The sequence below is a fragment of the Scomber japonicus genome, chromosome 9 (assembly GCF_027409825.1).
Source record: "Scomber japonicus isolate fScoJap1 chromosome 9, fScoJap1.pri, whole genome shotgun sequence".
In the NCBI taxonomy this organism is placed as follows: Eukaryota; Metazoa; Chordata; class Actinopteri; order Scombriformes; family Scombridae; genus Scomber; species Scomber japonicus.
In genome coordinates this window covers 20970164-20984059 of record NC_070586.1, presented here as the reverse complement: position 1 = coordinate 20984059, position 13896 = coordinate 20970164, and the positions used below count along the sequence as shown (strand labels likewise).

Below are 13896 nucleotides of genomic sequence, written 5' to 3'. Positions count from 1 at the left end.
GACAAGAAACCAAACCAAGCAGAAAACACACCAAGTTCACCTGTCCATTGACTGATTTGGACCAGAGCAAACAAACTATAGGTGTGAAAACATCCATAGTTGTCAAAAGAGCCACTCTGTTCCTGGTGACATGAATGTGTTGTTCCAAGAAAATGCCTCATCTTTTGCACAACTAAATACAGTCTTAACCATAATTGCCTCGGGGTAATTTTCCTCTCAATGATAAACATCTGTGTTGTATCACTTATTCCCTAAAAATGTAATTGCTGTTGCCAATACAGGATCAAACAGCGAAAGTCACTGGCATTAGCTGTTTTTCAGCCCTCTATACAGCAAAAAAATGGATCATAGTAATCCTCTCATATGTTATTTTGCCAGAAATGTAATTAACCAGCTTTGTTCCAGTTTCCAGTGAATTAAACCGGCATGTAATCTATTCTGCAGCGAGTTAAAATATTGAGTCGGCTCAGCTTCTTCAAGTGCAACTTATGACTCTTTTTCTGCCTTGTACTGGCAAGATGTTATTTCATTGTCCCCCTACACTTGCCTTGATTTGACTGTTTTTGGTATTGTATCACTATTCAAGTATATTGGATCATACCACAGACTTTATTCAAACAGTCGTTAGATGTTTATGTTGGCTGTTGGATCATCTTTCTGCTGCCGAGTGGTGCATAGCAGGCAGAACAAATAATGTTCTTTGTCTTTCTTATCGTACTCATGCTGCTTAGTTTCTTTGGCAGGTTAAGGGCTTTGGAGGAAGTTAAATCAAAATATATGTGATTGCTTTTAAGGGGTAGTTGAGTATATAGAAACTTAATAGTGACTGTTATGTCAGTCACTAACAGTATTTTTGGCAAGAGCTGAAAGCTGTCTGCATGTAGTGAGACACAGAGCCACAGTCCTCAACCTCACTCACAGAAAAAGCACATCCACTGGAGCATACCAGCTACAGATACATGACAGCTAACCAGCACACACAGTGACATTCAGCAGCTAAATCCTGTGCTGTAAAGATGATAGCTGTTCAGTTTCACCCAACAACTGAATACACAAGTTTACTTTAAAGTTCATGTTCAAACTCTGCTGTAAGAAAATATATATTTTAAAAACTCTTGAAACTAGCCAGACCCCACTCCAACTATTTTAACCCAAATGGATTCTTTGGTTTGCTTTTTTTGTTGATTTTAATTGCAATATGTTTTTTTTCCTGCAACAAAATGTACTTCTTAAGTCAGCAAATCTGCTTGGTCAAAGCCACAATGTCCATAAATTCTTTTCCCCACTTCTTGTCTTTGGTCGTGCATGGAGTATGTTGACATCAGCTCAGACTTTGAATCTGCCTCAATGAATTGTTTGTTTCCATTTGTGGACCCTTAAAGGGATTGGTTTTCGGTAGTGGTTGCAAATGTATAGCCCCCCCAAATAATTTCTGTCTTTTGATTGGTTCCCATCCTGTCTTCCAGAACTATCCGTCCAGAGCATGTGGTGCGGTCGGTGTACAAGGCGACGGGGTGCACTGACAACCCCAACCACCATGTGATCTACCTGGAGCATGTGGTCGTACGTATTACAATCACACACCCTCGCCGTGGAGACCTGTCAATCAACCTGACCTCACCCTCAGGGACCAAGTCTCAGCTGCTTGCCAACAGGTAGAGAACAAGTTGTGACCACACTAAAATTAGAATAAATGAATACAACTCAGCTTCTTTGCAGTGCCATTAAACTGCAGTAATGTACTTGTACTGTACTGTACTGCGCATTATTTGCATTATTCTCTAAAAATGTAGATTCACTCTATGCTTGGTTTGTTAACAATAAGATATTTTTTCAAATGTGGACACTGAATGCTCTGTAAGCACCCTATGTAGACTACATTCACCTTGAAAAAACCACAGACATCTACAATGTTTTGTGTGATTTCTGTGCACGTGTGTGTATTCTTGATGTGCAGGTTGTTTGATCACTCCATGGAGGGTTTTAAGAACTGGGAGTTTATGACCACCCACTGCTGGGGAGAGAAAGCAGCAGGCGACTGGGTCCTAGAGATCTATGACTCACCTTCTCAACTCCGCAGTCAGAAAGTACCTGGTATGAGTGCATTTCCTTAAAGAAATTTGAATTTTAAAAAACAGTGCACATATCAATTAGCATTTTTAAAATTGAACTTGAAGCTACAGTGTCAGTGGAAGAGACAGGACAGCGTTGTGACTAGACTCAGTGCACAACCAGCAGGGATACACATGTTGCTCTGGAGGCAGTGAACTTAAATTAATGGGTCTTTGAGCAGTTAACAACATAATAAAGTCTCAAAATGGGGAGTAGCAGTTTCTAAAAAGCTTGCCTATATCACTGCAATCCCATGTAACTTGTGCCTAGTTCTCTCCTGGGGATCATTAAAAGTTTTCATGTAATATAATCTACTGATGGCAGCTGGAAATTCCTGTTTTATGGTTGAATAGACTCTGGAGCTCCTGCTCTATTGCATGTCTGTTGTTAAGCATGATCTGATCTGACAGCTCTGCATACAAATATACAAGTCAAAGGACACCCTGCTCACCATCAGGACAGACTGAAATGTGTGTGTTTTCAATGATTACTTTTACAACGCTGCTGTTTCCACAGGCAAGCTGAAGGAGTGGTCGCTGGTGCTGTACGGCACCTCTATGCACCCGTACTCGCCTCTGCGCAGTGATAAGCCTCGCTCCACAGACACGCTGACGCCCACCGACGAGGAGTTCACAGAGGAGTACAACGGTAAGTGATAAATCCAGAGTGCCACACAGACAGGTTAGCCACAGTAGCAGCCATGATGTCCTGGTTTGTGCCATAAGTCTTTGGCAGCTGATATTTTTACTGACCTGTCACACATTAAGTTACACTGCAGTGTGAGCTTGTAAGGGTGTTATTAAAGGGTGTGATGAGGTTTCTGGACTATAAAACCTATTCTTATGGGCTTAACTCCTTTACACATCCAGGCCCATGTGACTCTGAATGCAATGAGAATGGCTGCGAAGGTCCTGGACCCCATCATTGCAACAACTGCCTCCACTACTTCCTCAAGTTCAAGAACAACACCAGGTCAGACTGCTTTTATAGCATCAATATTGATGTTGTTCTTGCCTCGTCTTTTCTGATCTTCAATGTAGAACATTAAAGAATTACAATATGACCAAAATATGGTCTTTAATTAAATGGACTTCAAGGCTTGCATATGAAAACTTTAGGAAATTATTTAATTTTGCAAATGTTTTTTCAAATTTATAATCACAGATAAAAAAGGCCCATTCTTCACTGTTTTTTGCAAATTTGAATTCGCATATTGTCTGGATAACCGCACCTGTTAATTACACCTCATCACCTGTCATGCCCCCCTTTTTATAGGGGGATTGTTAAAATAAAAAGAGAGATTCAGAGCCAAACAACTTAAACGTAAATTGCTAACATAATAGATAAGAAATACAAAGATGAGTCATACAAAAAAGTGTGTGAGTGAATTAATAAAAATAAAAAAATATATATACACACACACACTCTGGGGCTCTGTAATTTTGTACTTATTGTAGCTTATTGAAATTTTTTAAGGGGGTATAATTTATGTGTCGCACTTCAGGGAACAGTCTAAAGGTTCTCAAAATATATATGATGATGCAAAAGTAGGTTGTCCTTGGACCAATTAGCTTCTTAATTGAAAAATTACATCTGAGCTACAAAGCTACAGATAGAAGATGCGCCTGGCTCATATGTGATTTCAGCAACGTCTGATTGTTTTAGAAGAATTGAAGCCTTGAAGTCCATGATGTATGAATCTTTGCAGATTAGGAACATCCAGTCAAAGTGAAGATTGGGAATCTTTTAGAGGCTTTTAAACTGTAATCTTAAAAATCCATCATCTCAGTAATGAACTCTGTCTCATAATGTTATATTATAAGAAACAATACATGATTGCTGTCCACTTAAGATGGTACAGTATGTTTCCTACAAAAAGAGCCTTGTTGCTGTTCTCAGTTTTTCTTTTTATTGTCACATCATATCATTTCTTGCTTGTTACAATTTTCTGACCCTGATTTATTTAGAGTGAAACATTATTGATATGCAATTCTACACATTTGCCACAATTTAAGGTCACAGGTCACAACTCATTATTTGGTGAGCTTTATATGAATAAGATTGCTTAACGGTGTGTCTCAGTCTGTTTGTGTGAGACTGTGAATTAGTGCATGTGTGCACATTGGTGTGTGCCCTTAGGAGCCCATTAGGATCAAAGTCTGTTGTAATTGCCTTTGTGTCGGCAGGTCTCTACACTAATAAAAGGCAAACCAATGCAGGTGCATGAGAATGTGCAAGCTTCAGCTCTGCCTTATCATTAGCCCACTTTAGAGGTGCGTTGCCCTTTTCTACCACCACAGGGAGCAATTGATGAATGAAGATTGGAGGGAGTGGTGGGAGGAAGGACGAAGGGTGGTGGTGGTGTTTAATGTTTAGATAATTACATCCCTACATATTTGTTTGATGGTCTAGACTCACCAAAAGGCATGTGCAGCTTTGTAGGCTGTTTGCATTTCTGTGTGTATAAAGGTGTGTGCATTGCATACAAGGCTGTAGAAAGGCTGTATCTATAAAATGGTCTTAGTAATTGATCATTCTCATGTGTATGTGTGTGTGTATATATATATATATATATATATATATATATATATATATGTTATATAATATAATATAATATAAATTGCTTCAAGCACAGTCTAGTCTATATGCCTTTAAGGACTCAGTCACAGACATCTGCTGGCATTGACATTGTGGTCAAGAAAAGGCTGTTTAAAATATTTCTCAGTGTCCTTGATGTAGACATTACATTATGGTGTTTTTGTAATTTTTATTGTTTAAATAATAACTTCATAGCAGAGAAATGGTGCTGAAGCTGGAGAACGAACACATGGCAGTGTGTACGTGCACACGTGGATTATGTGTTTCACACGTGCCATATGTGTTTCTTGGCAGAAAACTCCATAGTGTGTGAAGAAGACTTAAGGAGTGTGTACATGAGTGTGTGTGTTTTGTGCTCTTGAGGATTTCAGAGATCTTTTTCACCTTAGGAAGGGAGCCTCCGGGTGAAATGAGGGGGTGACGGAGGGCTGTGAAGTTATCCAACAGATGTTACACCTGTTCACCATATAGCACCCGCACGCACACACTCACTGCCTCTACTTCTGTGTCTGTCCCAACTCACTATGTGCCACCGGTACATGAAGTTTAAACAGTGGGAAATTGAATGAAAAAGTGTTTCTGCTTTAGTCGTATAGAATTATTTTTTACATGAGTTTATATTTATGATTACACACAAAAACCTACCAAGTTTTTATGAGCCGTATGTTTTACATTTTGAGCCTGTTAACATTATATCGAACTGTGTGATGAAGGCCCTTAATAATGGAGCAATGATGTTGATTTGGCTATTTAATATCATGTTGTTCAAGCAGACTGGCATCAAAGTAAACTACAATAAGAGTATGTCTATAAGGGGAACAAATCATCTCTTGTCTTAATGATTTGCTTTTCTCTCCTTTCACTCCTGCATATCCTATTCCCTGTTTAGGATGTGTGTGTCCGAGTGCCCTAGTGGCTTTTTCCGCGATGACAGGAAACGCTGCAAGAAGTGTTCCTCGTTGTGTGAGACCTGCGTCGGTAGCCGTAGCGACCAGTGCACCACATGCAGGGCTGGCTCCCACCTCAGCGAGGGCTCCAACACCTGTGTCGCCACCTGCGTCGATAGCTTCTACCTCGACCAAGGTACATTTCCCTGCTGGCCAATCTGCCTCTACAAAGTACAAACTCATAACGGTCAACCATGTCTCTCTAAAATCTTGGGGTTTTTCCATTTCATTTAATTTCTTGGTCTTAACCTGTAAGCAACAACATGCCACCAGCAGTACAAAATCAGTGGCTCAGCCGTGATTGATATGTGCTCACTCAGGCTCATTTATTTGTTTTGGCAAGTCGACTGTTACTTTGCTGCCTATTGTTTTCCCTCTTATGGGGAAGGTATTCCATGAATAAAACATCATCAATGTTGCAAACAAACTAATAACTAATAACTGCATCACCAAAAAAAATTAGATGATCATAACTGTTTTCATTCTCGGAATGATGCTGTTGTTTCCCTGATGTAACGTCTTGCCACTCGTCTATTTTAATTAACTTGATGAACCAAAAAGAACTGAAACGTCTGTGTTTCTTAGCTGATTGTTTTTTTTTAACCATCAGACTAAAATGGGAAAATCTTGAAATAAAACAGATTTGCTGAAGGATTCTTTGAGTTATGTTTAGAAGTCAACTTGGGTTTATAATAAACAGCGGCGTTAACATAGAGTATTTACTGTATGTATATACTTACTCGTTTGCCTCAAAGATTTGTGCCAGCCTGGATGAAAGTAAAGCAGGAATGAGAGACTGAAACTATGTATATCTTATAATTATGTCTATATATTGGAGCACAGCCAAGAGAGTGTAAGTCCTGGCAGCTCTAAGAGTCTTTGGCAGCAGATCTGATGTGATCTGATCCAAATTCAATCATAACATTTCAACAGGCCAAGATGTAGTGGATATTTTTTTCCTTTGAGATGTTGGCACTGCGGCATATTATGTTGTGGTAAATGAGCTATCTAGAGTTTATTTTCCCTTTGTTAGACATGACAGCAAGCCGAGGTGAATTCAACTGATGGACATAACTTTATGGAAGAGTTTCTGCCAATCACACAGATTCATAAAAGACTATGTGACTAGGGTTGCAACTAATGATTATTTCCATTATTGATGGTTCTTGTTTATTTTTTATTAACTGCTTAATTGTTTAGTCTATAAAATTTCAAAACATAGTATAAAAAGGCCCATTACATGTTACCAGAGCCCAATAAGACATCTTTGTATTACTTATTTTATCTGACCAGTAGTTTAAAATCCAGATATATTTAACATACTATGATATCAAACAGAGAAATCCTCACATTTCAGGAGCTGTAAATCTTGAAATTACATTTCTGCTTTGTACATGATAAAAAATGTTGATTCGTTTGCTCCTGTTTTTCACTAATTCGTTAATCAATTAATCATTACAGCACAAATGTTGATCTGCAATTGCAGTTGAAATGAGAAGATAAAATTGCAGGAAAAACTTAAAGTGCGTTTTCCTCCCATGGAAATCTGCTTGTGACCTGTCCATATCCTGCATCCACTCTTTAATGTTTTTCAGATTCCTGAAAATCTAACCACCCTTACTCCCAGTCCTCCTCTCTGCTCTGACCATATGACTTTCCAAAGAAAACCATAAAGGTTGTGTCATACATAAGCAATGTTTTTTTTCTTCTGAAGCAATTTTGATGAATAGTTGTAGTCTACTCTTTGGTTCCAGAGGAACAATAAAACATTTTATTCAACATGTCTTTACGGCAATCCACGATGCTGCTGAAGGCACAAGTGTCCATGTGCATTGTGTCAAAGCGTGGCATTGCCTTTAGTCTGCCTTTTGAAATATTCATCTACATTCCTATCCTCCCTCACCAACACTACAATCTTCTCTTTCATTCCTGTCGCTTTAGCCTTCTGACATTTCTGTTCTTCTCTCCCTCTTATCTCTCGCTCTTACCATCTCTTCCTCCTTTTGTCCTCCTGTCTTCCTCCTTTTGTCCTCCTGTTTTGTTTATCAGCCCCTTCTTTTACTTACTCTATACTCTCCTTCTCTCTTGTCGTCCTCATTCTACCCTCTTCTCCTCCTGTTTTTCCATCATGGTCTTCCACCTCTGCTCCCTTTCTTCATTTCAAATGCAACCAGACTTCTGTTTCCTATTAGCCACTGTGTATGACTGTATGGCTTGCCCTGTGTTTTTCAGATTCCAACATTTGCAGGAGATGTCCAGAGAACTGTAAGAAGTGCACCACCTCCAATATCTGCACAGAGTGTAAACCTGGAATGAGGTAAACTGGTAGTTTTGCTCACCAATGTTTAACAATAGCTGCTAATTAGTTTCAGAGCATCATTGTTTTCATCATTGTGTCAGTCATGTCATCGCCACAGTCTTTCTCTGTCTGTTGCTAACTTGTGATTATAAACTTTATAACTTTCAGTGTTTTCAATTTTTACCACAGCAACAGTGTAGTTAGAATAAATAGCAGAATGACATCATTCTGCATTTTCTCTTAATGGCCACAGACAGTTTGAAGGATTTGCCTGAGAACTATTTTGCATGGAAATAGCATTGAAGCCCTTTTTCAAGCATTTAAATGCTGAAGGCATCACTTTTAAGGAAGGCATTCATAGTGGAAAGTATGCTCATCTCACCCCTCTGTAGCACGTACCAACATTTGTTTCGGGCATACCCTGTCTTAATGTTTCCCATGTTCCTCAAAATTTATGCTTCTATCATTACATCAAATGGGAATTTCAAGATGTATTTCGCATCATTTCAACCTGAGATCATTTGTGTCTTGGAAGCCTTGACATCTTAGCTGAAAGTCAGTAGATCTGACCTGTGCTAATCTTCACAACATGGCTTATCCAAATGTATAATTCAATTTGCCAACAAAAGCACCTGAGTTACTTACCCTTATTTTACAATTTAGATTACCGGTACATGTTTTCATTTGGCAGACACTTTTATCCAGGTACAGGTGCAATGAAAACACTGACAGAAGATTATTGTTTTTTAATTATAGTAAGCAACAACTATTTTAATAATGTGGTCATGTGCTTGAAAGAGACAAACATTTAATTTACTTCTGCCATCAGACCTGCTGATATTCAGTCCTCTGCAGTCAGTCCTCTGTCATACTAGTACAGAAATAGCTCAGATTTTGTCTTTAGGCTTGAATGTCAGTGTCGTGGTTTTAGGGTTCACCCACTGTCACGCTGCAGGAATAAAGAATTGCTATTTTAGAGAAGCACATTGTATTGCACTGTGGTTTTTGGTTTGCAGTGTGATCCAGTGGAACCAGGGCTTCCCAACTATTTTCCACTGGGGACTCTTTGAGTAAACTGAGTTTCACCCTGTGACCTAGGCTTATTAAAACCCACATATACTCGTGTCATGCGGAGACCCACAAGAAGTGGAGCTGTTGCCCGTTTTGGGTTGTGATCCTTACTTTGAAGAACCTTTCATCAAACTGTTTAGTTATCCATGCAGACATGTTCCAGTTCATTTTCTGGCCACTTCCACAGTAGCCTCTTCAGACTGCCCAACTGCACTTGACCTGACATAGTATAGGGTGTTTCAAAGCGCTGGAATTCCCAATAGGTCACAAAGGAAACACTTGAGAAGCCTTTAAAACATACTGTGGTCTTGAACCCAACTTTAAGTGTTCAGTGTAGTCAGAGGTGGAGGTGGGGACACTTGTAAGCCATAATTTCCTCTAAACACCAGCAAGACCACAGTAAGGCACACGCACACACGCACGCACGCACACACACTCTCTCTCTCTCTCTCTCTCTCTCTCTCTCTCTCTCTCTCTCTCTCTCTCTCTCTCTCTCTCTCTCTCTCTCTCTCTCTCTCTCTCTCTCCTCTCTCTCTCTCTCTCTCTCTCTCTCTCTCTCTCTCTCTCTCTCTCTCTCTCTCTCTCTCTCTCTCTCTCTCTCTCTCTCTCTCTCTCATTCAGTTCACTGTTCAGGGTTGGTTAGGAGCTGAGGAGGAAGAGAGGTCCAGGCGAGATCGTTTCTGGGAAACGTTAGCTAACACAGACCAGCTGTTTTTCAGCTCAGCACAGCAAGCTCACCAACCTGTCGTCACTGTGACTTCACAGAGCTGACTTATAACCTCCAAACTTACTTCCTGACTGACCTCTACCAATACTTCTCTCACTTCCTAAATCAGTTGTGTATATATTGGACAAAACTGCAAATACACTTTGATTACCTTTTTATATTAAACTAGAAAACGTTTGCATTCCTGCAAATGTAATTGTTATAATTACCTAAGGGCAGTTGCTGTTGTTATACCCACACAAGAAACCAAATTGCCAGTGTTGACGTTATTTTTTTTTCTTCCTCTTCCCACATCTTTGCCCAGAAAAAAGCCCAACTTTTCTTTAACTCACCTGTGTTGCTCCCTGTGTTTTTTGTTGCTAATTAAATGAAATCATAACAGCTTTTTGCTTAAATATATTTTCTGATATTTACACCAAAGTCATCAATGTGTATTTGTTTCTGTTTTCTTTCCAGTCTTCAAGGAAACAAGTGTCAGATGACCTGTGACCCAGGGACTTATTACAACGGCCACCGAAGGACTTGTGAGCCCTGCCATCGGGCCTGTGCCACTTGCGCAGGTAGGAAATCATAAGACATTTAACAATGAAATGATACTGTCAAGAATTATATTTGCTGTGCAGGTCAGTGTGGACAACACCAGCGTGTCAGTGTGGACTTTCTGTGTCCGATTTGCAATTCTTCACAACATCCCTGGTGTGTTTTTTAGGTACAGGTATAGAGGCATGCACTAAGTGTGCGGACGGCTACTTACTGGAGGACTGGCGGTGTGTGTTAACATGCAGCACTGGCTACTACCTGTCAGAGCAGACCTCAGACAACGGGCAGGTGCAGAGGTCCTGTAAGAAGTGAGTCAGCACACCTGCCAACACTTGTACATCACAGTGCTCATGAAGAAGTTTCACATCTCTAGTCTATAGTGATATACAGAAGAAAATCTGGAGCTTTATCAAGTAAAGTGCATTTCTTTACACTTTACCCCAGTTAAGCACACAATTTTTCCCGGTTTTCAGATTTCTCAATTACTATTCTGAGAAAGTGACCAGCAGATGATTCAGATACTGACATCTCCTCAGGAAACAGAACATTTCTTGATGCATTTAAAACTGTGACTCAGCAGGAGTTATGTCATTTTGATGTTTTGTAATAGGAAGTGTCCTTGCAGTAGAGGACTTTGGTGACATTTGGAGTTTAGAGTAAAGGCAACTGGTTGGCAACTCACTGTTTCAACTTCTAGATTTTGATGAAATTGCACAATTTGTCTGTGACAGCCTCTTGGCGCTGTCAGTGTTTCTGTCTTGAGACTGCGTGCAGTTTTCCCTAAGAGTTTTTTCTTTACTATTTACAAATGGTAACCTGGATGAGTAGATAAGTGAGGGAAGGAACAAGGAATCACACTCATATTCCTGTGTTTGATGACCCCTTTCCCTCCCATCACACCCACAGTCGAACTCCTTCACTGACTCAGACATCTGTGGTTCTTTTTCTTATCAGTGCTCATAGCAGACATGCTCCCCTGCTATTTTTCTCTCCCACCTTGAATTATTTATTACTCACTTGACCCTTTACCTTACGTGATTCTTTCATTTTCTGTCAGCTCCCTTCTGATATCAGATCATGTTTTTCCCACACAAGCAGGATCACAAATGTGCTAACTGTTTTCATGTTGCCTAAATCTGAACTTCTGCTCCTTAAAGATTATCTTCTTATACAGCTTCAGTAACAGTTATATAATTTTCTTATGCAGTTTTTGTTGTGATAATAACTTCATGAACTTAATTTTGTGCTTACCAACACACACTGAAAGGGCCTAAACAATAAACTGCACTTGTATAAATAACAGCATAAATGAATTACAGCAGATATTTTTCAGTTTTGTGTATGGCTGATCATATAGGCTTGTTTAGATGTCATATGTTTATTTTTCATTTTTCACTTTTTGCGCCGCAAACATTGGTGGATACATTCAATTGTCCCCAGTTATGTTTACACATGGTTAATGATGCACATAAGGAGCAAGCTTGAATGATATTCTTATAATTTAGTTCATTCATGCTAAAATAATATGTATGTAAGCATACAATCCTTGTTATTCAGTGGTGTAAGTGCATATTGGAGATCAGTAAAGTAACTACTACAGAATAATAAAGCCCAACCAGTCAAAGATAGCTTAACACTGCATAGATGAGTATCTAATTCTACATATAACCTCGACAGGTGTGACCATAGCTGCTACGAGTGCTTGGGGCCGGGTGAAAGAAACTGCAGCAGCTGTGTCAGTGGTTACAATCTGGAGGCCGGAGCCTGCGTGGTCAGCACTATCTGCAAAGATGGTGAGTTGTCAGCTTTCTTATCTACAAGATTGTCCTGATGTGTTTATTTGTTTTTGCGTAGAGACTGTATACAGGCAAATAAAGGGATTTAGACAAGCTAAAAAAAACAACCCAGCAGAAAACAAACTGCATGATGAACTGGATTCACAACAGTATGCTCACAAAATATTATATGCAAAATCCACAAAGTGTGGTCTACCTTATCTTAGCTGATAAAAGGGCCCATCAGAGGTGCAGGTTTACATCTCATCTCTCTCTGAGACAGGCTTATATCCTACAGGATATAAAAAATGCAAGGGTTATTGAGTAAAAGATAAGGATTCACCTGTAGTGGCATAGTGTGAAGCCCTAAGTAGCTCTGTGTATTTTGGCTCTGAACATACACTGTACATTGTAGCAAGGAGCCAGCTGCTGGTGGCTAGCGTCTAGGCTAGCAGTTTCTAATCATTTAAAAAAGTATGTTGTGGTGGCCTCTTAGCAACTGTTTTCATTTTACAATTATCGCCACAGTACCGCAATGAACCATGTAGGTTTGCCTGCCTTCTGGAGGTAAATGTTATCTAATAAGGAAGCAGCAATTGAGCGGAAAATCGCCCAATCTGGCTACATTTCTTGGGCATAAAATCTTTCCAGCCCAGATCCAGTTATTTTCGGCATGTAGTGTCAACCAATCAGGGGCCAAAAGGAACATAAAATACACATCTACCGCCATTAGGCAGAGAAAAGTACGCCCTTTGGCACACAGACAGACTGTAGGCAGCACTTTTTCATTACTCATTACACGTTTCTGTAATTATGTGTGATTCATGTTAACTGGAATTTATACACACACGAAACACAACAATAACAAAAGTGGTTTTTCAATAAGACATGTATTTCACAGTCGGAATTGCAGGAGGCATATTTGAAGGACCCCACAACAACTTCACCTGTGGCCTTGCTTTTTGTTTTTGAGCTTTGTACTAACTTCTTGAATCAAACTGCTCACTGTAGTAGCTTCAAAGCAGGCACTTTTTTTTTTTTTTTTTTTTTTTTAGCTTTTTCCTTTGTGTTCTTTATCTAACGGTCTCATTCATACAGTGCATATTACTAACATTGAATCTCTTTGGGGTTACACACTCGCTCACACATTCTTTTCGTGGTATTTTAACATATACTCACTTTTTTCTGGTGGTAATGTGAAACACTGCATATAGACAGAAAGGTCTGTCAACCCATCTACTTCTTCTTCATCCCTTTCCATTTTTTTCCTTCTAAAAATGCTATGATTTCTCCTGCTTCTTTACACACCTTGTCCTTTTTCTGTTTGCTCTAGTCTTTGGAGCTTTAAGCATAAATATTCCTGTCGCTCTTTGATCGGCCAAGGTGACAGTCAGATTATGACGCTTTGATTGCAGTTTGTGATGTTCTGCAATGACTTTCTTGTTAAAATGAACCCTTGGCCAAAAAGTCTCCCAGCTGAGATAAAGGTCTGAGGTCTTACTGTGTGACCTTTCTGTTGATGAATACTTTGCTTAAAGTGCACACTCAGTCTGTTTCAAAGGTAACTGATTTCATGTTGATGAAATTTTGACTGGCAGCTCTCAAAGGTTATTGGTACATTTTTAATTGCTGTTGATGAAAAAAGAAAAACAAACAGTTAACATGGCAGACTGGTTGTCCACTTTAAATTTTCAATGTTTCAAAATGACATCAAGTTGTGAATTTTCTAAATCTTCAATTTTCTAATTGTGTGATGTTTTGTTTTCTCTCTCTCTCTTTCTCTTTCTCTCTCTCTATTTTTTTCCCTCCCAAATCTGTTTCTCCCTT

At 39.4% G+C, this 13896-nt stretch overlaps 1 protein-coding gene across 3 annotated transcripts in view; it reads left to right on the top strand.

Annotated features, from left to right (window-relative positions):
* Positions 1–13896, top strand: part of pcsk5b (proprotein convertase subtilisin/kexin type 5b) — a 54980-nt gene that overhangs the window by 38481 nt on the left and 2603 nt on the right. For all 3 annotated transcript variants that reach the window (XM_053326053.1, XM_053326051.1, XM_053326050.1), the window contains 9 exons: positions 1467–1655; positions 1958–2094; positions 2629–2760; positions 2982–3084; positions 5600–5793; positions 7890–7974; positions 10211–10314; positions 10464–10602; positions 11972–12087. In XM_053326053.1, the coding sequence (XP_053182028.1) occupies positions 1467–1655; positions 1958–2094; positions 2629–2760; positions 2982–3084; positions 5600–5793; positions 7890–7974; positions 10211–10314; positions 10464–10602; positions 11972–12087 (1199 nt within the window). The remainder of the gene's footprint in view (positions 1–1466; positions 1656–1957; positions 2095–2628; positions 2761–2981; positions 3085–5599; positions 5794–7889; positions 7975–10210; positions 10315–10463; positions 10603–11971; positions 12088–13896) is intronic.